General features: G+C 42.3%; 2 protein-coding genes across 2 annotated transcripts in view; both read right to left on the reverse strand.

The window, feature by feature from the left end:
* Window positions 1-25,485, reverse strand: part of LOC117270909 (cholesterol 24-hydroxylase-like) — a 172,247-nt gene that overhangs the window by 27,212 nt on the left and 119,550 nt on the right. The window lies entirely within an intron of this gene.
* ism2b (isthmin 2b) lies at window positions 1,006-23,496 on the reverse strand. The gene is made up of 6 exons (XM_033647994.2): window positions 23,261-23,496; window positions 12,074-12,325; window positions 8,464-8,806; window positions 4,245-4,382; window positions 4,064-4,132; window positions 1,006-2,471 (listed from the first exon to the last, which is right to left on the reverse strand). The coding sequence occupies exons 1-6, from the start codon at window positions 23,369-23,371 to the stop codon at window positions 1,954-1,956; spliced, it is 1,431 nt and encodes a 476-aa protein (XP_033503885.1). The 5' UTR covers window positions 23,372-23,496; the 3' UTR covers window positions 1,006-1,953.

Raw genomic sequence — 25,485 nt, forward strand, 5'->3', positions numbered from 1 at the left:
TATGCCGGGTACACACTACACCATATCAGCCCGATTATAACCCAACACAGCGACGGCATGAATCGTGAACGACAACGAGTGTTGTACGCCATAATCCATCGTTTCATCTCGTGTAGTGTGTCATAGTAGATGACAACCGACGCCACGTCTGGGATGCCTCACGACGTTCCAACATAAAGTCTAGCATGTTTGATTTTCTTTTTGTAGAACGAACCGCACTTAGGGGGTAAATGAACTTGAGTTCGATTGAAACGCACCAAACAGGGCAGGTGTGAAAGCACTCTGAGATGACATTTTGGGATGGTTTGTAGCAATATAGTCAACCAGTGCTAAAGCCAGCTAGACAATGAAGTCCTGCATGTGACATCAGAGTCAAGAAGAGACAATAGCTAATTAATATGCAAGTCACTAGCTGGGCGGGTGTGAATTACTTAGTTATGTTGAATCACCTAAAGCATTTTGATCTGGCAAAATAACGGTAACAAAAAATATTCGGTTAACATGACTTTTGTTTCCATACTTTGCACTACACCTTATGGAGTATCAGCTAATGGTGACTACTCTCATGTCGCCTTTACCTGAACTCTATGTTACCTAGGGTAAAGGCTCAGACTACACGACTTCTCAGGAACGTCCTTTCTGTCCAGTCCAGTTCTGTACATAAACCCAAAGACCCTATGCCAACAGCTTAAGCAGCAATGACATCTTCCTACCACACACAATGCATCGACATCTCTTCAGTTATAAGGGTTGCAACTGCTTTCTGAAACTGCACAAAAAGCATCATGTGTTCGTCAGTTACTTTCTGGATCCGATTCCCTCCTGCTAATCTTTACCCCAAAACACTTTGAACTAGTCCCAATAGTGCTCCGCTGTCGAGGTAAAAGAACAAATTTGTTTTATCATGGTCAGTTAATCCCCCTGAGAACATCGTAGAGATCTATGAGCACAATCTAGTCACTGCAGAATTTATTTATTTACTTTCCTACATTTGCACCGTAGAGACTTAGGAGGCTGGATTTACACAGGCACCAACAGTCTGATTTTTAACTCTTTGGCACCCAGATCACACATCGTCCTGGCTGTGGAAATGTGAGGAAACACATGAGATCAATCTGTGTGACAAAACATTTGAAATCAAATGTGCCATTCCCGTAACAGTACTGCTAATGGGCTACTCTCGTAATTCTCACTAGCGACAGCAGAACGTTTCAAATCTGTTTAGCTTACCTCTCTGGTTGAGGTCCCAAATTCTCCTAACGTTACTAATTTTAGTTTCCCAAAAGACTGGCTGAATGTACATTACTGTGAATGCATGTGGCATCTTTTGGGTTTACTGATGTCCTGTTGTCTTGTCCCCCCTGAATACCTGAAGGATTTTATATTGTAGCAGCATAGATGGGATATTCATCTGTTGCACTTCCCATGCACGTGTTTGTTTCATCAATAAAACCAGCCCACATTCATACATAATAAAACCTACAAGAAGCACAAACAGGATGTTTACCATATGTTGCTAATGTCAATCACAAGCGCTCCAGGACACCGTCAAAAAAAGCCAGTAGGTTGACATCATGCTTACACGCACCCAGGAGAGTGGACTGAATATAAAGACAGAGAGCTTGATGTTATGCCAGATGTGGAACAGGTTGGCAAGCGATGGGAGAACACTGCATTTTTTTCCATTCTTGTTATTCAGTTCAGTTCCGTTGAGCCTGATATCAGGACACTGTGCCAAATCCTAACTTGAGACAGCCACACTTCACCGTCACACCTAAACCCCTCGAATCTCCCAATCACAAATGAGCACTTCCTCTCAGTCCACGCACGGTTGATGCATGATGCACCATTAAGATGGAATATTTCATGACTTTTAAAGTAGGCAGTCTCCTCTCAAATTAGGATTGGGCCCTCTGACTCTCTGAGTGAAGTGGTAGTTTTGGCTGCGGTCCCTCAGTACTCCCTGGCCTCCTCCAGTTCATTCATGAACACGTCTTCGTGGGGGTTCTCTGGGCAGCTCAATCCGTTATTTGGCGGCCGCACGGCATGGAAGCGACTCCAGTCTCCCTTGCACAGGATCCAGGGCAGCACGTCCACTTTGAAGTGCAGCTCAGGTGAGAACTCGGTGCTGATCAGGTTAGGCGTGCCCGCGCCTTTTCCCCTCGTGATCAGCCGCCCACGGTCACCGTAACAACAGTGCTGCGCTGCAAGAGTAGAGGAGTCGCCTGAAAGAGCTGAGCGGATGCAGTTACGAGCTGAAGGCTTGTAGATGTCCAGGCGCTCCTTGGGACCGCTGGCATCACGCCAGCGGAACTGCCGGCCATGACTCTCATCGTAGACGCTGACCACTGTGTACGCCACCTCAGGGGGGTAGGAGCAGGGGCAGCTGGGCAGCTCAGACAGGACCTGGTGGAGGTACCTCTGGAGGAACTCACTCTTACAGTTGAGCCACTTCTCACAGCTGTCCACATCTGTTGGAGAGACAACAGCAAGACTGCGTGAAATCATGTGTCACACTTTATCGCAGTAAGTTAAACTTAAGGATCGTTCAGTTAAATATACAGGATGGTTTGATCCTTTAAAGGGACAGTTCACCACAAATCCAAAACACATATTTCTCCTCCTATCTGTAACGCTGTTTGTCACTCTAGATTGTTTTAGGGTGAGTTGGCAAGTGTTGGAGAAATCGGCTGCTTTCTCCCCAGTATAATGGAACTAGATGGCATTTGGCTTGTGGTGCTCAAAGTGCCAGAAATGACAGGTGTAAAGAAGGAAGTGGTCCCTTAAGGTTGGAGGTTTGGGTGGTGGATGAGTCACAAAACAGAGGACTTTACCCAGAAGACCGGTGTTCAGAACTGTGTGAACTTTGAATCATTTTGAGGTACATCATCAACATGTTTCTTTCCCTAAACCTAACCATAACTTTACATTAAGTATGTATCGTCACTCGTGGATCGCCAATTTGTAGGATATCATAGGAACTGTTGTAGGAGGATATGTTGAGGATATGTTGCTCAGCTTGTGGTGCTCAAAGTGCCAAAAAAATACATTTGAAAAACTCAACATCAATGTCTCTTTACAAAAATCATGACCTGGTTACTCAAGATAATGCACAGACCTTGTTGTGAGCAGTTTCATGTAGGAACTATTTTCTCTCTACCAAACTACATCCGCCAACTTAATCACCATGCAGAAGGAAGTGTGCATCTACTCATAAACTAGAGGCTTTTGCTCGTGACAGATGTAAACATCAATGGCGACCTCCTCAGCTAAGCTGTATTGTTAGCTAGCTCAGTGGTGCTAGGTGAGTTAGCGGTAGATGTACGCTTCCTTCTGTGAAGTGATTTGGTTGGTGGGTGTAGTTCAGTAGAAAGAAAATAGTTCCTACATGAAACTGCTCCCAACAAGGTCTGTGGATTATCTTGAGTAACCAGGTCATGATTTCTGGAAAGAGACATTGATGAGGAGTCTTTCACATTTTTTTGGCACTATGAGCACCACAAGCTGAGCAACGTATCCTCATACAATGGTTTATGTGATATTCTATGAATTAGCACTCCACGAATGACATTACGTACTTAATGGGAAAAATACAGTTAGGTTTAGGTAAGTAAAGTCACTGTGGTTAGATTTTAGAAAAGAAACATGGTGACGAGGTACCATGAAATTAGTCAAAGTTTGCTCAGAGTTCTCCCAGATCTGAACATCGGTCTCCTGGGGAAAGTCCTTTGTTTTATGACCCATCCACCACCCTAACCTCCGACCTTGAGCAACCCAGCTTCATTCTGCACTCCCATCAGCTAATTTATCACGTGATTGCAGCCTTCCAGAATATGTGGGTTTTACACAAATTTTGTTTCAGTACTTTTCGTAGGAAAATGTATATAAAGTGCATGAGAACAGTCTGAGCCGAGTGCCATCTACTTCCATCTACTTCCGTTATCCAACACTCGACAACTCACACCAAAATAATGAATGATAATTGTCACACAGGTTTAAGGAAAAATGTTTAGCTTTGATTTTGGGGTGAACTGTCCCTTTAACCTCCCATTACAACACTCACCTGTCCCAAAAGGCTCTGTACCATTCTCCATCTCGAAGGGGAAAGGCTCCACCACAGTGTTGACATCACCTACAAAGAGAATTATTTAGATTTAAAACCAGCTGGGAAGCAGAATAAAAACATCTAAACACTCTGGCCTCGGTTTGTTTTTTTATTTCCTGAAAAGTAAATATAATCTCACCAGGACAAGGCTCCAGGTCGCACCTAGAGGCTTCTGTCAGAGTGCAGGAGTAGCCACAGGACTTGGTCCTCTTCCTCTCACCGTTACCACATGTCACAGAGCAGGGCGTCCACGGAGTCCAGTCATCTGTCTCCTTCTCTGTGGAGACAAAAGTTCAAACAGTCAGTGACACAAACTCGGCCTCAGCTTTTGTTCTGCGTTTCACGTGAATCAAAACTCACTTTGCACTTCTGTAAATATTCATCAGATTCTATTAAGATTATAGAACAATGTCTGTTTTTTTTTGCAATAAAAATAAAGAAAAGCACCACAGGTTTAAACTGGCAAAACTTCCATTAACAAAATGGTTTGAAGTTTCAATTGTGGTTATAAAACATTTTGTTCAGCCAAAATAACCCCTCCATTTTCATTCCTTTAAGGGTCAGTCTGACTGATAGTAACATAAATTCTGTAATACCACGATAACGTGAAACCGCGATACATTCCGGGACGGTTATTGTACCATGAAAATCTCAAACCGTTGCAACCCTGGTGCGCACATATGTGTGTGTGTGCAAGCACAATATAAGTGTTGCAGGATGGCGTTTTTTTGTAGGACCCCAGGTTAACATCGCCCTCGTTCCCTCGTCAAAAAGCCTGTGGGATTTTTCCACTGGATTTTGGATTATTGCAGAAAATAAGTTCTGTGGTGAACAAACGTTTATGAGACTTCAACACATTTCTCATCCCAACTTGTCAAATACTGACGTTTAGTCAGTGGCTCTGCATGTCAAAGTATGATGCAGATACCCTCGTGCGTCAGTTCTAGATGCCCAGGGAGGGCGTGTTAATTTATGCTTGTTACATGCGTTGCGTCATTGTATTAAAATACACTTTTGTTTTCACAGGAAATGTACAGATTCTGCTCTGTTTTTCAAAATAAACTTAAAAGGTACGTGAAAAAAATTCTTGGGTTTACTGAAAAAGAAAAAAACATCACTGTATGGCTTAAAATAAGTAAAATGGTTACTAACGTGAAATACACTGCTAGCGTAGCATGTTACACATACTAGCACACTATGTCATTAAAATAACTTGATCGAATTTGGTTTAACGTGGGAAACGAACCTTCCCGTTGCGCTGCACCATAAGCTTTTGATTTACTGGTCCATCTACGTCCCAACCCTCACCTATGGTCATGAGCTCTGGGTAGTGACCAAAAGAATGAGATCATGGATACAAGAGGCCGAAATGAGTTTCCTCCGAAAGGTGTCTGGGCTCAGCCTTAGAGATAGGGTGAGGAGCTCGGACATCCAGAGGGAGCTGCTTCTTCGTGTCGAAAGGGGTCAGTTCACGTGGTTCAGGTATCCATTCAGGATCCTCGTGGGAGTCTCTCATTAGAAGTGTTCGGGGCACGTCCAACTGGTAGGAGGCCCCGGGGCAGACCCAGAACATGCTGGAGAGATTACATATTTCATCTGGCCTGAGAACTCCTCAGGATCCCCCAGGAGGAGCTGGAAAGCATTGTTGGGGAGAGGGACATCTGGAGTGCTTTGCTTGGCCTGCTGCCTCTACGACCCGGCCTCGGATAAGCCGACAATAGTGGATGTATGAATGGATGGGAAATGAACGGCAGGCTCCTGGGTAAAAGACCAGAGTTTGTTTGACCCATTCACCTCCCCTTCTGCCGAAAGCGGACTTTCTTGCTCTTTATACTATGGTAGTTGCCTACAGTTTCAGAAACTGTGTCTCATATTGCTGCCCAAGGGTGGCTCTGATCTGGGGCCGAGGGCCACTGAGCGAGCATCAGCATTTGATGAGCTGGGAGAGAGACTGAGTTACTTGCATGTTTTGCTCAGCAAGTTAATCTCCACAAATGAAAATCACTTTTATGATTTTTGAAGCCAATCATCACAACAAAGTTAAAAGCTAACAAACTAACAAAGTTAACATTAGGCTATAAATGAAAACACAACAGTCGCATGACGTTCTGTTGTCTCATTTAGCCACTTGTCAGCAACTGCCTTTTAAAACACGTTAAAGCTTAAAAATTAATTTGTGTTAGTATTTACTGATGTGTTTTATGTTGTAAAACAAAATGTGAAAGTCTCTTGAGCTTGTGTTAACAGCAGACCTCATTTGATCTTAAATGTGTTGAAGTCTCATAAATTTTTGTTGATCACAGACACAAGGAAGGATGAAGATGGCAGCGGCGTGCAAAGTTGCAGTGACTCTTGGCTCTCTGTGGTGCACATATGAACTTAAATTGCTCTTCAGGTGCAATCCACTGCTTCTTAGTGAAACACTCTTTAGTCCAGTCCACTATTTCTTTTACATGTACAACAGCTTGATGCAGCCAATCTCGCTCTATATTCTTTGTCCGATGACAACAAAGGCTTTCTACTCTATTTCTATTCTGTTCTATTAAGACATCTCAGCATTAACTCACTGACTTCAAAATGAGGGAACCTGGAGTGCAAACATGCAACATTAAGTTCAGATAGACATGATTACCCTACAAGACATGCCAAAACAGTTACAATGAACCCAGTTAAGTTTGCAGTTGCAGGAGCTCTACATCATGCTCTCTGGCACAGATCACAATAACTACATGTTCTGTATTTCGGAAACAGCTTCAAAAGTTTGATTAAAATTATGAATACAAGGGAAAAACCTGAGTGTGTGCTGTAACAGTCTAATCCAGAATACGCTCTCGGAGATCCTGGCCTGTCTCAGTCCATATAAATGATCATTTTCCCCTGGTCCAATCTTTCCCATGCTAACCCATATTCTTTTTAAGAAGGCCTCAGTAAAATTAGAGAGCGAGAAGCTGTGCTGTGGCTGTCCGCCTCCGCACCATGTTTCCTTGTGGTGTTAATAACACTGAAAACAAGTCATTCTTGATTAAAGGCGAGGTGGGTGCAGAAATACCAGCTTGGGTGTAGCGAGCGCCCAATTTTACTTTGTGGGCGCTGCCAGCTCGCCATGTGGCCATACGGGAATGAGGTCTCAGGAGAGTCTTAATTACAGAAGAAGCTAAGGCAGACATCCCTGATTTATGTTCACCGAGTCTTTAGATGTGACCACTTAATAGGCATTGTTGCCCTTTGCCGGCTCGGCTGCATGCACGATGGATAAAATCTATATATTGGCATGATGGATGACGGAAAGGTTAGAGAGCAAAAAAACAGCCACCTGCTCTTACATTCTGAGATTACAATACAACAGAAGAGGTCTGTGCTGCGACAACAACCTTCAAAAACAAATAAATCAATCATGCACATATTTGCATTGATGGGAAGTTTCTCTGAAGAATGAAAGCCTCATGCTGTGGTGAGCCCACGACTGCGCTCTGATCTACAGTAGAGCTCACACACACTGGCCGAGCCCATCAAATTTTTCTTTCTTTCTCTCTTTCTATCTCTCCCTTTCATTCACTACACACACCTTTCTCTTTCTCTCTAATTATTTACTATCTTTACCACTGAATCAGTGTTCTGTGCAGGCTGAGACACAACATGTTTTCCCACCAGCGGACGGCAGAATTAAGAGTGGAAAAAGAGCTGTAAAAGTTATGCAGAGCCCTGAAAGCCCCCCGAAATTCTTGAACTGGCTCAAAAGGCCGTGCCGCAGAGGGCAGTGAGGGCCGCCAGGGTCTGGGGGGGCCCATGGGGTCCCGGGGAAGGATGAAAGGGCCGGCCGAATGGCCCCTGTCATTCTGTGTTCCAAATCTGCCCTCTAATTGTCCACAAGCAGAGGGCTGTTTTGTCCCAGGGAACAGTGCCGGCCTAACGCTGCCATTAGCGAGCGCATCGGACCCATCTTCAAAAGGCAGGCCTCTGCGACCAGCACGACCAGTGTCGACTTCAAAGTGCCCATAACCCACAATGTCCCGATGGTCGAGTGCTCATGCTGCCTTGCATGCTGGCGTCGTTTGTTTCCCTCTGACTGTGAAGACAGTTATCGTGCAGCCTTCCTGAGCTGCTCTGTTGTTCTCTCTCCATGCTCCTCTCTGTCTCTCCCTCCAGATGTTCCCACTGTCCCTTTCCCCTTTTCAATATGATAAATTCACTGATTGCATTTCCATACTTTCCCTTTTTGCATTTTTTGTCTTTAGTGAAACCCACAGGATACATTTTGGTAATTTTTTAAAAGCCATAATCAGTGTGATGAAGTCATATCTAAAATAGCAGTGTGGCTGTGTGAGCAGACGGCGAGTGTACCACTTGGCAAACCTTACCATAGTAGCTCTGCATTGGATCCCAGCCTTCGTTCCAACGCGTATCCCAGTCTCCGCCCACTCCACTGGGTAAGGGCTCTTCGCTGCCGTAATCCTGGGAGTAATCCCCCTCCTCCTCTTCCTCGCCAGTTTCCTCCACGCCTGACCGGCTGTTGTTGTCCTCGCTGGAATCGGCGTCGGTGTAACTCCAGAAAAGGGGCCAGAAAAGCTTCTTGCCTCCGAGCCAATCCACTGTGGAAGAGGGTGAGGAGGAAGAGGAGGAAGAGGAGGGCAGCCAGTCTTTTTCCTTGGCCAGGTCCATCTCCACCTCCATCTGGGGGTCGTCCACCACCTCAATGGTTACCTGTAAAGAAAATGAGACAGTGTCAACCTGAAGTAACCCAAAACACATTCATCTGTGTCACTGATATCTTTGACAGCATTGATATTCGTGGAGCTGAGCACCTTTCTCTCTTAACTTCCTGAGACCCAAGGTTTCGTTTGGTATGCACTTTAAATTTCTCTTTGCTATTTGGGATTAAAAGGACCTGATAAGAATAAAAAATTAAGCATTGCCTTAGAACAGGAGGGAGCTTTTGAGAACATCATGTCCTCATATGGGGACAATGGGTTAAGTTTTAATAGTCAATGTGTAGTAAAGTAGAAAACTGTTTATTTAGCTGCCTGAACATGACTATGCCCTGACACACCAAGCTGACGGTCGATCATTGGTCCATGTCGGGCTGTCGGTGAGCGTCTCTCGCCCTGCACCACTTGGTCCTTGTCCGCCCTTGTTGGACGATCCAGCATGTTGAATTGGCAGCAGAACATCAGTGAATTAAATCACTCTGATTAGCAGTTTAACTCGAGAAGAGAAACGGAAGTGAAGAAAGCAAACGGCTGAAAATCAGGAGGGTGTGAGACTGGAATAAATTTATTATATTCTGAAAGATTTTCTTGTTCGCCATTGAGCTCTTTAGCAGGAATGTTTTCCAATGGTTTGTGTTATTGTTCACTGGCGCACCATAAATATTGTTTGTTCTTTAAACATCAGGTTGTGTTTTTAATGTGCTAACCACCAAACTAGCATCTTGATTCTGTCCTATCGGTCTTTCAGGTTTTCCTTTTTTAAATGATGAATGCAGATTGCCGCTGGTATAGAGAGTTATTTCCTCTCTTGTAGCCGCAGAATGTTTGAGCTAGTTGCCATTGGCTGTAGTCTTCACATGTGAGGCGACAAAGTAATCGGACTTTGTTGCTGCTAGTTCTTTGATGTTGGTTTGGTGTGTCCAGGCCTTAAGGATTAGGGGTCACTGTTCAAGATTAAAACTCTTCATTTCAGTGCCTGAACATGGCTGCGCAAAAACAAAATTGCAAACAATGCAACAAAGCAGTGTGATCTGTTCAAGTTCTAATGTCTTCAAACGAGACAATAACAAAGTCCAAGTGTCCTTAGACGAGTACGTTCTAATTAGCAATACTGCAGCTTGTTATTATCGGCGATTTGACAAGCTGAGTCGCAGGTGACACCATCAGCCGGCTTGAGTCGAGCTGAGACTGGCCACTTCACACCGCTGCAACTTTTCTCTGAAACGTTTTATGGTTAAACGTTAAATGGTTTCGTCTCGTCATGAACCTTTCGTTTGAAATGGGCTTAAAGCGCAATTTTGCAAACCCAAAATGTTATGTCTTCATATGAGAAATCAGAGTTGCAGTCAAAAGTTTAAACTCGCAAACCAAGACTACAAATTGCAGTGTAAATGGCAAACCAAACTTAGAAATGACTTCACAATGAACAGCGCCACAGCTATGGGCACACACATCACGCGCCCAACAGCCCAATATGATCATCATTAATCATAATCATAATCATACGTACTGCATCAACTCTTCCGGCCCCTTCCTGCAGCTCAAACCAAATTGTGTCTGAGAGGGCCTCAGACACGTTTGAGCTGCACTCATCGCTGGGTTCAGCAAACTCGCTGAGTGGTGTGCTCACGCTTTTAGGTTATTATTATAGTTATTAATAGAGTCAGTTGTCTCTGCTGAGCAAAGTTTTTCGAAACTGAAGCTCATTAAAATACACCTGCATTTAACAACTGGACAGGAACGTCTAAGTGAACTCACTCAGACGCTGTCATATAATGACTGAATTAACAGCCAGGGAATGCAGATGTGTGTGTCAGAGCCTCCTGCAGCATCTGAAAAATGCCTGTTGCTGTTCAAGTTTGTAATGTTTTGCGACTTTTCTTCTGTTATGTTTGAGCAGCAATGTGGGTAGGTTTTCTGTGGCGAGCAAATCTCCGGGGGCTATCTGCCACACTGGTGGGTAAATGTTGTACTTAAAAAACATTGCTTTGAATTTTGCTCTAGCCTTTTCTTTAAGTTTCTGTTCAACATAATAACTTATTATCTCAATAATTTAATTGAAATAAATCCATATGTGACAGAAAAAGGCGATACATTAATTTGGCCGGTGGATGTTTTCATCCACCAGTCTCCTTGGCTGATGAGTCAAAGTTAATTTCGGACACTGTGTGTGAGTAATGGGACAGTTCAGTTTTTCTTATCATCTATTTATAGTTATTTTAACAAGAATGTTACGCTGATTATGAAAACACCACAACAAAGCAATTAGGGGACCCAAATGACCAGCAGCGGCCCTGACAGCGAGTAGAAGACACTGACAAACAACAAGCCATTGCAAGTGTTGCTGTGTTGTCACAAAAAGTTCCCACAATACTTTTTGTGCAGCCCGAGTAACGAGCTCCTCACAAGAAATCAACTGACTCAAATCGGTGGAGAATTTTTTCATCAAGCGATCCCGCTCCCCGCGTCTGATTCAGCCAGCCAGACGTGAGCATGAGCATCCAGCCAACCAAACGATCGTCTCAGGGAGAGAATGTGAGCTTTTATTCTGGATAACTACCTCTCATTACCTCGATATGACTCATCCTAGATGCTACAGTACTTCCAAGGGCCCATTTCAGCTGATGTGAAGACCAGGCGAGACTACAGGGGAAACCTTTCTCTAACTGTTGTGGGATTAATTTCACAGTTAGGAAAGACATATGATGATTGGAAATGCTTTCATTTGTCTTAGCTGGATATATCTTACGGTCAGAGTATGGTACATCTGGTCTATATGCTGCTACATGAAAAACTCATCAGACGTTTCATCGGTTTCTGAGCTTGATGTAGACACGAGCCGGCATCATTATGTCCCTCTAACCACATCCTGATTACACTGACCAGAGTTGGAGAAGTTAACTGCCCTGAGATAAGTTAAACAGAAGAACTTTTTGGGTCAGTTTAGATGGAGATGATGAGGACTTAATGGCTAACACTTATGATTACAGAGCCTGTTTCTCTTTACTACACTTTAATTTAATAGTAGCACAAAGAGACGCAGCCTCGTCGCTAAGATTAGACCGAGAGATTTTGTTACACATTAAAGAAATAAATCATTTTAAACAATAAAAGACAAAGAACTCTGGTTCTCCTTGCATCAGTGGTTTAATTTTAACGCATAACTGGCTATCTATTGGTTACTGTATGGATGCAGCATTGCTTTGTGCTGTAAGAGCTTGTTCTTGTATGTATATGTGTCACTCCACCTCTCCAGACTCACCTGAATGTTGGGGTTCTGCGAGTTGATGTCAGCATTGGCCAGGTCTGGAAAGTTCTTGAGATCCAGGATGAAGGGTTTGGTCTCCTCCTCAGGCTCAGGCTGAGGGAGGACACCAACGGAGCGGTGCTGTGGGTGGGACCACCTCCTCTGGTGGTTGTGGGGCTCAGGCAGGAGACTCTGGACCTGGTTCTGCTGCTCCAAAGCCTCGGGGGCGTACTGGACCCCACCGTTGTGAATCTGGTGGCCATGACCCTGAAAGACAAAGAAAAGACGCAAGATAAAGACTTTATCTAGACCAGGGACAATGATCTAGTGGAATTATTTATGATTAGAGAAGAAACAATCAACTTTTTTACTGCGTATTCGATAAAAGACGTCGAGAGAAGTTAGTTGTGGTGGGGTTATTGTAAATGTTACGTCCAGCAGCACCACACGAAACTGCTGCGCAAACATGCTGTATATGTACAAACCTCAAAATACGTAAAAGATCAGAATCAAGCACTGACATATTTCATATTGAAAGATATCGACCCAGTCGCCAGAAGAAATGCTGGCATTGTACTTCTATGCAAACCACAGATACATGACAACACTGTATGGTTCGGTTTTGGCACAAAGAACACTTGGTTATGGTTAAGAACAGAGCACGTTTTGGCTTATAATACCCGATTTTGGGAGCACTGGAAACACAGCAAAACAACCAGTTTTTGAGCCATTATGCCTGCAAGAAACACAGTGATATCTTGGTTAAAATAGACGCTTTTTGGCAGGAAACCCACTGTTGTCTCAGTAAAAAACAACAATTTTTCGTGACATTATCCTGGAAGGAAACGCAGCGATGTCTCAGCACAAAACCTCTTTTTTGTGCAACTATCCCTGCCGGAAAAAAGCAACAGGTTGCTACAAAACACCAATGTTTGATGGCTAAAGAACTGTTGGAAACACAGTGAGCAATCATTTCAAATAGTTGGGAGGCCTGGATGTTTAAGATTGTTTGATTTTGTTTTTCACTAAAAAGAATGCTCGCAAAAAAAGATGTGTGTCCTATCTGTGGTGCAATAAAAATATTTTTCTGTACAGATGTAAGGTCAAGTGATTCCAGTATATTTCAGTGCCATATTAAGAGTTTTAAGCTTATTTTGATGGAAGACAGTGATTTAAACTGTTAAAAAACAGTACGTTTAAATGACACTAGAGAAAATCAATTCATTGTGTCAGTCCGAATAAAACTGGACTTTTACAACACATGTAAACATGTTAGTCCGACTGAAATCGTACTTTCTCAAAGTGGGACTAACCCAGATCATGTGACTCCTGCATGTATACAGTCAATCAGACCCAAACTGGCCTGAGCATGCTCCACAGTTTCCGTCCCGGGCTTTGACCCGAAAGTTGAATAGCATTAAATGTGTAACAGAAGAAGAAGCCAATAACAACATGGAGAAATCTACATCCAGAGCTGTGACTTTTTGGACGGACCAAATGTACAGAGCTGTAAAGTTGTCCACCATGGTACCAGTTAGCTGCTAGCTAACTGTAGCTAACTTGTTTGTCCATTGTTTGGTCTGTGACGTAATAGGTCAACAGGAAAAAGGTCCAATACTAACAAGCTGAAAGGGGGCATATCTCCACCAGGGGTCACGTTAACCGGATATTCTCGGTCAATGACCGTTTTTTTTACAACAATGAAATCTGAAATCTGAAGACCGTCGGTCATTTTGACCGGTTGCAATTACCACCCCTGCCCACTTGGTGGCGGAGTGCACAGTCAGTGGTTTAAGTGGCTGCCGTTTTCACACTGCAGAGAAAAAGTCATTCATCTGCTTCATGTAGCGTTGTTGACATAACGCCCTGGACACACCAGATGCGGAACAGAAGCGCAGCGCCCAGCAGCAGAGGCAGTTTTCAGTCAGCGCCCATGTTAACCTATCTGACTGTCCACACAGGCCGCTGAGCAGAGCGGAGCGCCCGCGGAGTAGAGGCAGTGCTTCAGTTCGGCGTCTGGTCTATTTTTCACGGGAGCTGCGAGCGCTTCTGTCAAGCTGGATCGAGCGGATCGTACCAAACAGGAAGTCGGACACAAAAAAGACGAGAGAATCTGGCCAATTTTCAAAATAAAAACTGAGGAACGTGAGGAGAAAATACCGTGTTTATAATTTAAAATAACACAACAGTGCATAACCAAACACATTTTTCAATACCATAATCACTTCATTACAATTTTAATTTTGTGTCACCGAGCCTACAGGCATAACTACATAACGCCCTGGACACACCGGACGCGTTAGTGACACATTAGTGCCGTCCGGTGTGTCCAGGGCGAAGCCTAATGGCATGGGTGTGTGGATGTCTGTTCATCTTTTCGTTCATGTCCTTATTAATGCACACTTTATAACTTGCTTGTTGGATTTGTTAAAAACGAACGAATGAAAACTAAATGTCTTTGAATATCTTTATTATCATTTAAAAATTAAAATTAAAATGACCGGTAAAAATAGATTATGACCAGATTTTTATGACCCTGTCGGTTAAAATGACCGGCAACGAAAAAATCTAGCGCAACGTCTGATCTCCATCTATCTTAACGGAATCAGACATGCTACAGTCAATTAAACGATTCCCCTCCCGTGCTTGTATACTGGGACAAGGACAGCGGTCCAATTAAAAGGCCTAGTCGAGCTGTAACTGTAGCTCCACTTAGCTTGACTGAATGAAGCAGTTTCATGTCAAAAATCAGTGTCTTTCTGACACTTTTCAGCTCGTTGTGGAGGGACCTCATGCGATGGTGGTCGAGAAGAAAACGCGAACACCCCTATCTAGAGCCAGTGAAACATGACGCTGCAACATGGTGGACTCCATGGACAAGGACCCGCTCCCTATGTAGATATGAACAGCTCATTCTAGGGTAAAGTTTAAAGCCTGATTCTGCATCTGCGCTGGTTGTGTGCAGACACCACCTTAAATAATGTAAAGAACAAAAGCAGCTGAGAAAGACAACAGTACCTGCCTTAGGGTTCATGACAAAAAGTGGCTAACTGATGAGGAAGGCTGCATTATATGGGGAAAAATCTATTTAAGTGGCGATTTCAGTGGGATTAGTAATTTTTGCTTTTTATTTTCACAGAAAAATATCTGAAAATATGATGTGATTTTTGCACGTTTTGCAGCTCCTGCGATATACACATTACATTTGCTCATACTGCGATAATATTTAAATTAACTGTTCAGCCCTGTTGTTGAGTAAAAAAACAATTAGTGCTCTGTTTCCAGGAAGAAACCTTGAAACCATGTACCACTTCATAGCTTGGTCAGCAATTCCAGAAAGCCCCTGAGGCATCCAATCCAACTGAACAGCCAAGTGACCAACCAGCCTTCGTTCATTTCATTCATTTTTTTTTTTCCCACAACAGTCATGGCATCCAGGCCGTGGACAAAGAGGGGCCTGTGCCAGAGAGATCCTCTTTTAGCTTTAATGAGAGGGCCTGGGAGGCGTGGGACCCCTGGGCTGGTGCGAGCGTGTCTGAACCTGCTGTGCTGCCGCCACTACGGACGCCACTTAATTTAACCTTTCAGGTTTTACAGTTACTGAGCCCAGCGGGAGGAAATGTTGATCTCTGAGATTAATGGTGATTAATGGTGACATTATAATGGCGGGGAATTGTAGATTTATGTTCTGTATCTGGAATATAGTCACTGAAAACGGATTTGTAGTTGGTCTGATTCTCCCGTCTGTTTCATGTCTAATAGGACACGTATCTGTTTCATGCCTGACACTGGTCAAAACCAAAATCCAAACCCTCTAATGAACCCTGGTCTGCCGTTCATTCATGTCTTTATCATCCTGGAAATGCTAAATTGGCTCGCACATATGATTGGAGCAGACCTGATGATTTGACCCGAGCCAGTTTGCGGTCTGCTCAGAACAAACCGGTTGCAGTCGGAGGGCTAAAGAGGAGAAGAAATGTCTGAATTAATGACCAAATGGTTGATGATTTATACTTATGGCCACTGGAACAGGGCGTACTTTTCACTGACTGCCTGCGATTGTCCCATAAAGAAGTTATGTGGTCGGTCAAATTCAAGCATATGAACACATAATGCCTGTTTAGAGGAGAAGCCTGTCAAGCATGATAAATGACGGATGAAGAGAAGTTGGCCCCCTCCCCAGATATCTGTAAACTGGTGGTGACAAGTAGATAACCTTTTGGCATATTTAAGCGTTCTCTCTTTTTAATCCACTACAAGTACTTAATATATTACTACTACTACTACTATATTAATACTACTAATGTTCCAATAAATGTGACTGTTAACCACATTTTTTTGCCGAGAGAACTCAACATCCCATTAAAACAGAATAATTATAGCAATGCTGGAAACTCTCAGGCACAAACTCGCTCCCGCTTTCTACAAAAGTTTTAACACATTATTAAATAACGTATTGCAAGCAGCACTACAATTTAACAGAATGTCAAATTGAACAACATTTTTGGGTCGATATTCATGCATTTAATGTATTTTAGATTTATAGAACAACATAAATGCCATTGTTTTTATGTAAATTAGTCCTGTTATGGTCCGTTTTCAGCTCTGGTTATGATGTAAGTAAAGCTGAAACAATAATCAGTTAATTGATCAACAAAAAAACAATAGGCAAATAATAATAATTATAATTGATGAGTTAATGTTTTCAAACAAAACGGACAAAAAAAACCCTGGATAAAGCCCCTATACTGAGAATATTTGCTGCTTTTCTCAGTTTCATCGTTAACAGAGTATCTTTAGATTATTGGACTGTTGGTCAGACAAAACGAGACGTTTGAAGACTCTGGGAGACTGTGACGGACGTTTTACATACTAAAGGTTGATCGCTAATCAAGACAGCAATCAGCAGATTAGTCAGTAATGAAAATAACCATTAAGAGCAGCCCTAAGTGTTACATAGGGTAATTATTTGGTTAGTTAGCAGGGCTCGACAGTAATGATTACCAGGGTGCCATTGGCAGCCATTTTGAAACATTGGCAGCCAATTCTTGGCCTTTGGTTGCCATCAGTGGTACCCATTTTTTAACATATAAAAAATAAAGACAGCAAACAGCAAAACCTGCACCCCAAAATAACTACATAATTAATATTGGTAGTTTGACTAACCTGTCAACTTTACAAACGAATTTGGAAACTATTCAATTGACAAAGAACCAGATGAAGCTAAACAAAAAACAAAAAGTAAATTTGTGAAGTTTTAGGAGGTGAATTAAAGCGGCATCTTTGAGCTGGACTGAAAAATTATACTGCAAAGCATGTTCGACATACAGCTCGATAAATGACACATCAAGTTCCCTTGTTCAAGGTAGCATATCCTACAGAAACAAGCACTGGAGCTCGAAGCTACACGAGCAGGCAGCTCAACAGCGCGATGAAGTGGATGTTGTAAGAGCTTACATACCCATTAATGGGTTTGCCTTGATCTGCTACTCTGTTACTGAGTTGACTTTTTCTCTCAACAACTGTTTTCAGAAACATATTTTAGTGCACTGTTTAACTGTAATATGAGATTGTTTGTTACCAGCCGGCCGCCACCACATGCTGCAGCCTCTTTCCTCTGTTTGTGTCTTTCCTAGTTTCATGCAAACACCATCTATCCGGTGATAAAATTCTTCTTTATAAGATCCTTATAAAACTTTTCAACATCACTTGTTATATTCTGAAAAATGAGAAACTCTTTATATCCTCACCTCGTCCACTGGATCTTTAAATAAAGTTTTTATTCTTTTATGTCACATTTTTAATATTAAGCTGACGTTTCACTGCATACATTAACAACTCAAAAATTAAAATTAAATTGTACACTGATGACACTCTTCTCTATGGGAACATAGCGAGTACTAAAGGCCCCAAGCTTCAGCTTATCTCTGTTACACCTTAATGTCTTGTGTCTGGTATCATATTTTATTTTGAAAATCTTCCAGCATGACGCTCCATTTTAACCTTTAACCAGCCTGTTATTCAAAAGCATCACCGTCAGATCTGACCGTCAGTGACAATATCACACACCAACATCCACACACATGCTCCAGCACCTCCACACTCCTGCAGACACACGAGGTCCGGAGTCACGAGAGAGGCCACATACTTTCACACCCTCCTCATCTCGTCTTGTTACACATCTGGATCCTGTATTCTCTCGCCCTGTATATCACTCTCCTCCTCCTCCTCCTCTTCCCCTCTTCCTCCCCCTCGTTCTCTCTGATCCTGCTCTCCTCCTCTCGGTAGTGGGGCGCTTCTGATCAAAGGCCCGACGGCTGACAGCATGCAGTGTGTTTAACAGGGAGACTATCTGGGTGCAGTGAGGGACCTCGGCCTGGTCTCCTCTCAGACAAACATTAAATCCACCCGTTTGGCAACACGTTCATCCTCCTTTCACTCCGCTGAAAAGACTGGATCCATTTTGGGCTACTGTCACTGCTACTGCCGATGGTGACACACATTCAGGTCAGGGAGAGAGGGGTCGGGAGACGGGATGGGGGCAGCAGGGGGCTGAGGTGAGGGGCAGGGACGGGATCCGGTGGGGTTGGGGGGCAGGCTGGGAAGGCAGGCGGTGTGGCAGTCCTGATTTATGTGCCCGCAGATATCAAAGGCCTCTGCACTTGGCTGTTTCCAAACCATTACACAAGAACAATAAACTATGGGCGCTCTTTGATCGCCGTCTTTTGCAAATGGAAACAGGACAACAAATGCATGCCTGGTGGAATCGGGGTGAGGTTGTGGAGGTTGGGGTGGGAAGTGGGGGTACAAAACAGTCAGGCTAAACAGGTCCCAATATTTAGAAAAGAGGTCAAACCCCCATCCTTCTCCTTTTCTCCTTCCTCGCTGAGCGATGGGGGTAAAACCAAAAACAGGAAATTCCACATTAACACAAAAAAGAGCCAATGTAAACAATCAGATGAGTGACACTTGACCCGAGCCGCAGTGTGAGGGATGCAGAGGGCTCGCCTTATTCTGGTTACATAAGCATCTCGTTACCGGGCACCCGCTTTACTGAGCCTCCCCTCCTCCTTCTCTCTTCCTCTGCTAATCTCTCCTCTCCATCCACCACTTACGCATCCAGCAGGTCACAGGCGAAGGCACGGAGTCACCGACTGCAGCCTTTTGGTGAATGAAATGAACAGTCGCACAGCCACAGTGAGACTCGTTTCCCTCGCTAATCATTCCCTTTTCCTCTTCCCTCCCTGTTTTCCCTCTCTGTCTCTTTCTGCTTTGACATCAATCAGACGGATGATGATAGAGAGTCCCAATAGGGCATCCATGGGAGGCCACACAAGAAGGGGAGTTCAAAGGCAAAGACTGAACCCTGACACAAACACACACAAACAGACTTTGATATCCAAATATGTCCGTGTGTAACACAAACATTCCCATAGAAACACACCACACACACTGCGCAGCCTGTGTGTAGAGAGAGTTTGGATTTATTGTAGCAGGGTGTATGCCCAGTGATGGCAAACCTTACTATACATGGACAGAGACGTGCAACAAAGGAGAGCGGCCAGCGCTGATGAGGAAACTCTGTCACTTCATTGACTGAGTCATTTGATGGAAACTGACTGAGGGGAACGACTGAAAAAGAGCAGTGACTGGACAAACCATTTCTTCCACTTTCTTCTAGGTGTTCAAATTTGACATGTAACACCGAAATCTGTATTCAATCAGATCTGTGACCCCGGGCCAGAGTCCCTGAAAGATCATTGAGTTTTGGGAGTTGCTGGGTAATAAGGGTTTGGGTTTAACTGAAGTGTGGACTCAAGTCACATGACTTGGACTCGAGACAGACTTAAGTCACAAATTTAATGACTTCAGACTAGACAAAATCAAAAAAATACTTGCACTCGACTTAGACTTTAACACCAATGACTTGTCACTTCACTTGGACTTGAGTCTTTTGAATTGAAAATACTTGATACCTCCACCCAAACCCAAATCAATCCATTTCCCTTCATTTCCTGAATCAACTAACCTTAACGCTAATCATTCCTTGCAAATTGACACTTAATTCTCCAGATGATCCACTTAGGTTGAACCAGTCTGGCAGCATCCAATCAAATTGCAGGAGAGAACCATGAAGAACTAACGTTATTTTACTCAGCGCAAGTTGGAGAAAAAAAAATTATACTAAGATCATTTTGTTTGCGTACAAAAACTATGCAGTAGTCAACAATGGTAGTTATTTCAGTATGTATAACGTTCAGGTCAAAAATGACAGACCAAGACGCAACAAACAGCATTAATTTAGTATATTATGACTATGCCGTTGAAATGGTATTACTTTTGGTGAAAAACGCATTATGACTTGTTTATGACTTGACTTCACTTGGGACTTGACAATCACTGACTTGGTTCTACCTCTGCTGATAACCAACATAAGTATGAAAACTTATTTTACTTCATTCACGTCAAAATTTGACGTTATTTGTTTTTATTTCGTGATTAATTACTGTAATTATATCTCAGAAATTAAGAATATAATTCGACATTAATGAAGGTCCTGTATTTGACAATAAAGCTGACAAAATTATTAGGACATTTTAGTTAGCAAAGACACACCAGGGCATTTAGCTAGCTAAGTACTGGATCCCCCCCCCAAAAAAAAGAAAAGAAAACGCCATTAACGAAGGTACTGTATTTAGCTATAAAGCTGGCAAAACTGTTAGGGACAATTTACAACATATAGGGGTGGGAATCACCAGAGGACCTACAATATGATATTATCACGGTACTTAAGTCACGATACTATATTAATGTGATTTTAAATATGTTGCGATATGCTGAGTATTGTGATAACATGTATTCTGCTAATTAACCCCCAGAGAAAAAATTCTAGTGGGCTACCAAAAATTTTTGTTAATATTTGCAATGCTAATAATTTGTATTATAAAACAAAATCAATATTTGGTGTCCCTGCATCCACATGATATTGCCACAGAAAAATATTGCGATCCAATCTGGTATCGATTTTTTTCCCCTCACCCCTATATAACAGTTAGCAAAAATGCACAAAGACATTCAGCTAGCTCATTAATTGACCCAAAAAGTTTTGTTAGCAGCAGGTGTGATTTTATGATGCTGTTAATGATATAAATATAATATAAAATTAAAACAATTAGTTGACATTAATGAAGGTATTATATTAAGCAATAAAGCTCACAAACATTTTATTTAGCATAGATGCATCAGGGCATTTTGCTTGCTAATGATTTCGCACACACACACAAAAGTAAGACTTTAACGGTACGATAACTGTCCTCAGAAAATATCGCAGTTTCACGGTATTACAGAATTTACATTATTATCAGTCAGAATGAGCCTTAAAGGACTGGAAACAGAAGGGTTACTGTTGGCAGACAAACATTTGATTACTATAATTGAAACTTAAACCATTTTGTTTATGGAAGTATGTGTGAAAAGTCTCCCCTTAGAAAAAACTAAAATAAAGGGGAGATTCAATGTCAATGCTTTTTTTATTTCATTATCATAGACAAGCAAATGTACGCGGTGCGATAACCGTCAACTTTTATATCACAGTATACCTTTAAACCAGTATATCACTGCAACACTAGGTGTGATTTTTTTAATACTGCCAATAATGTTATAAATTGAAAACTATTACTCGACACTAATGAAGGTAACTTTACTGTATTTAAAAATGAAGGGGACAAAACTATTTGAGATGTTTTACAACAGTTAGCAAAATGCACCAAGGCATAAAGCTAGCTAATTTTGTTGAGGCCAGGTGTCTCAATGACATTATAAAATGAAGAATAATAGTTGACACTAATGAAGGTTACTTATCTAAAAATATAGAGGACAAAACCATTAGGGATGTTTGTTGCAATAGTTGCACCAAGGCATTAAGCTAGCCAATTATTTGACCGCCCCAAAAGGTCGTTTTGTTAGTGCCAGGTGTGGTTTTATAATACTATCATACAATTAACTTATTATCCAACATTAACGAGGACACTGTATTTAGTAAAAAAGCCGACAAATCTATTAAAACATTTTTAGCTAGCATAGCTATACCAGGGCACTAAGGTGGCTTATTATTTGACCCCCACCAAAAAAAAGTTGTTTTGTTAGTGGCAGGTGTGATTCTATAGTACTGTCAATAACTTCGTAAACTTAAGACTATTAGTTGACATTAATAAAGGTACTGTTATTGATAATACAGTAGACAAAACCATTAGGGCATTTTAGCTAGCAAAAATGCACCAGGGCATAAACTAGCCAATTATTTGACCCTCCTAAAAAAGTTATTTTGTAAGTGACAGGTGTGATTTGATAAAACTGTCATTTAAAAATGTTTAAAAATGAGGTTGTGGTCAACATTAATCAATGTACTGTATTAAGCAATAAAGCTCACAAAAAAACATTTTAGCATTAGCAGCAAACATTTTAGGACATTTTAGTTTGCATAGAGGCACCGGGACATTAAGCTAGCTAATTATTTAAATCCAAAAAAGTTGTTTTGTTGAGGCAGGTGTGATTTTATAGAACTGTCAATAACTTATCTAACATTAAGTTATTAGTCGACATCAATGAACGTAATGTGATACGCAATAAATCTCACAAAACATTAAAACATTTAGTTAGCATAGCTGCACCAAGGCACTAAGATAGCTATTTTTTTCATTTTATAGTACCATAAATAACTTTATAACATTAAGACTATGAGTTGAGGTGCTGTTAGTTAATCAACAATAAAGATTAAAAATATTAAGTTTAAGTCAACATTAATGAAAAATGTACTATAATTAGCAATAAATCTCACAAAACCATTTAATGTTTTAGTTAGCATTGATGCACCAGGACATTAAGCTAGCTAATTATTTGACCCAAAAAGTAGTTTTGTAGAGGCAGGTGTGATTTTATTGTACTGGAAATAGTAACTTGTAAAGTATTAGTTGACATTAATGAAGGGACTGTAATTAAAAATATAGAGGACAAACCCTTTAAAACATTTCAGTTAGCAAAGGTGCATCACAGCATTAAGCTAGCTAATTATTTGACCGAAGAAAGTCGTTTATTTTTAACGGCAGGTGTGATTTTAAAACTTGACATCTTTTTGAAATTTGTTGCTGCAACTTGTTAAACTTCAGAAACCCCACACATGATGAATCTGTGGATAAAACTCACCTTGTGGGCGACATTCTTGTGTCTGGTCGGAAACCCTGTCCCCAAACTAACGACAAGTATCGACCAAGTCACCAGCAGCGCGTGAAATCTCCTCGCGACCTCTTGACGCATCTTCAAAGCTTCCTGTGAAGATTGTTTAAATTTAAAAAAAAAAAAAAAAAAAAAAAAAAAAAAGTAAAAGTACTTTGGAGCTTTTCTCAAACTCTTCTCCTTAAATTAACTCGGTGTTTGGGGAGAAGCGGAGCTCGTCCTGCTCGTCTTCCGGTGTGTCTGCAGCTGTGACTCGGGACAGATCAAGTTTTTGGCCTCGTCGGTGTCCAAGTGTCGCACTTTATGAAGATGCGCACCAGCGTCCGGAGGTATCCCGCGCGCTATCCATATCTGGCACCAGCGCCTCGCGCAGCAAGTCCGTGTGGTGGCTCGAGCTCCTGTGCCCCATTAAAACCTTGGTATGAAGCGCTTTAAGTAGCAGAAACAAGTTAAATACCCCACGCAGAATCTCCCCGTCCGCACCGGCGACCGCTTATTCAACTACTTTAAACTGTGAGTCATCCCGCCGTGGGTGGGTGGGTGTTTTCTTCCAATACATTGACATCTGGAGCTCATAGTATGCTGCGCGTTTTCTGCTATCTGTCTGATGCGTTAATCCATTATCCAGCTGAAGTTCATCCACCGGTTCGAGTGTGTGTTTGTGTGTGTGTGTGTGCGCCGCCCAGCCAACCGGTTTCGGTAAACTCGCCTTTTACGCACGCATTCAGAAGGTTGATGCTGAAGGAGTTGGGGGTGGGAGGCTTATTGCTCACAGCTGTGTGGAGGGGGGCCACTGAGGTTCTTGATAAGGTACAAGGTTTAGTTTACACAGAACCTCCAGGACATGAGGTGGACATGTGCTCACTCACTGACACGAGGACATTTCATCTAATAAAGTGAATTTTAAAGTCAGAAATTCCTCCAGAAATCATTTCACATGTTCCCACAGTCTCTTAAATTATATGTTATTTTCTTTACGGTTGCTTTGCCATTTTCTAAACTCTGGAAACAAGTCATTATCTCGTCCTGCTGGCACACTGTTGCACTAAAATACAAGTTTAAAGGGAGAGTTCTGATTTCCAGTTTGGAGAAGCAGACTGGAGTCCGACACAGAAGCTAAGCAATGTACGTATGTGGAGGGTCAGCAACTTCATGCATTTTAGGGTGCTCTCAGCAGAGTCGTCTCCTTTGGTCTGAATCAGGGACTCATGTTGTTCCAAAGTTGTATAATTGCCTAGAGTTGGTTCGTGTTCTCACGGCAGCATTTACAAACACACCAGGTAAAAATGCCTTGTGTGAGAAAGCTGCTCTTGATTGGTCAGAAAAATCCAGGAAGTAAAGCAAACGTTGAAGAAGAGTACACTTGCAAGATAAATGTGACACTTTCTAATGTCACAATGGAGGGACAACTACGCAGGTTGATTTTAGCGCTGCTCATCGTGGACTATATTGCTGTCATTGTTCATTTTAGTCAAACCATACAGTTTGAAAACGAGGCGCGGCTCCAACTAGAAAACAATGTTTTGATGCATTGGATGTGCTGAATGTGCATATTAAGGCAGTACAGGAGGAGGTGCACATTAATAATGCTCCAGGACTGTAACATACTCATGTTTAACCCAAACAATGTGTCGTGACTGCAGTTGCTTCACATCCAGGTCGGAACACATTCTCACCACAAACCAACCGCACCAGAGTTTGTTTGTAACTGGACCGCGACCACCTCTTCAAGAAGGTCTCGGTCCGGCGAACGAACTTGTGTTGGATTAAACCGAACCAAACAGGGCAGGTGTGAAAGCCCCCTTATGTCAAAATGATTTTCGGCTGGAGAATGAAGCACCTACAGCGCGCTCTCTTCACAGCCAGACTCCATGAAGAAAAACAGTGATTTAACATTGCTGAACACAGGAGCTGCTGGTCTACTGCTGCCTTGAACAGTTATGTTGTTTGTGTTATTGTGTGACTTTAGGGTTTTCCCATTGGAAAGGGTTGTCTGACATTATGTTAAAGCGGTGAAAATACTCTCAGTATAGCATAGACTTGGTGGATTAAAGATATTTGTTGCTGACCCCTCCACAGCAGTAGTGTGCTGGTGCGCTGACTAACATCTACTGTCTGTAATACACTGACTATATTTAAGCGTCTCCTACAACCCCACTTCAGAAAACCTGAACTCTCCCTTTAAGACTGGAGTG

Source organism: Epinephelus lanceolatus, chromosome 13, assembly GCF_041903045.1.
Source record: "Epinephelus lanceolatus isolate andai-2023 chromosome 13, ASM4190304v1, whole genome shotgun sequence".
NCBI lineage: Eukaryota > Metazoa > Chordata > Actinopteri > Perciformes > Serranidae > Epinephelus > Epinephelus lanceolatus.

What these genes read in the sequence shown, in the direction of transcription:
- ism2b (XM_033647994.2), bottom strand. Translation starts at nt 23,371, where the DNA reads ATGCGTCAAGAGGTCGCGAGGAGATTTCACGCGCTGCTGGTGACTTGG. An exon ending in TCCAATGCAGAGCTACTATG is followed by an intron (nt 4,383 to 8,463) that starts GTAAGGTTTGCC and finishes TTGTCTCCACAG; the next exon opens with AGAAGGAGACAGATGACTGG. An exon ending in CGACCTGGAGCCTTGTCCTG is followed by an intron (nt 4,133 to 4,244) that starts GTGAGATTATAT and finishes TTCTCTTTGTAG; the next exon opens with GTGATGTCAACACTGTGGTG.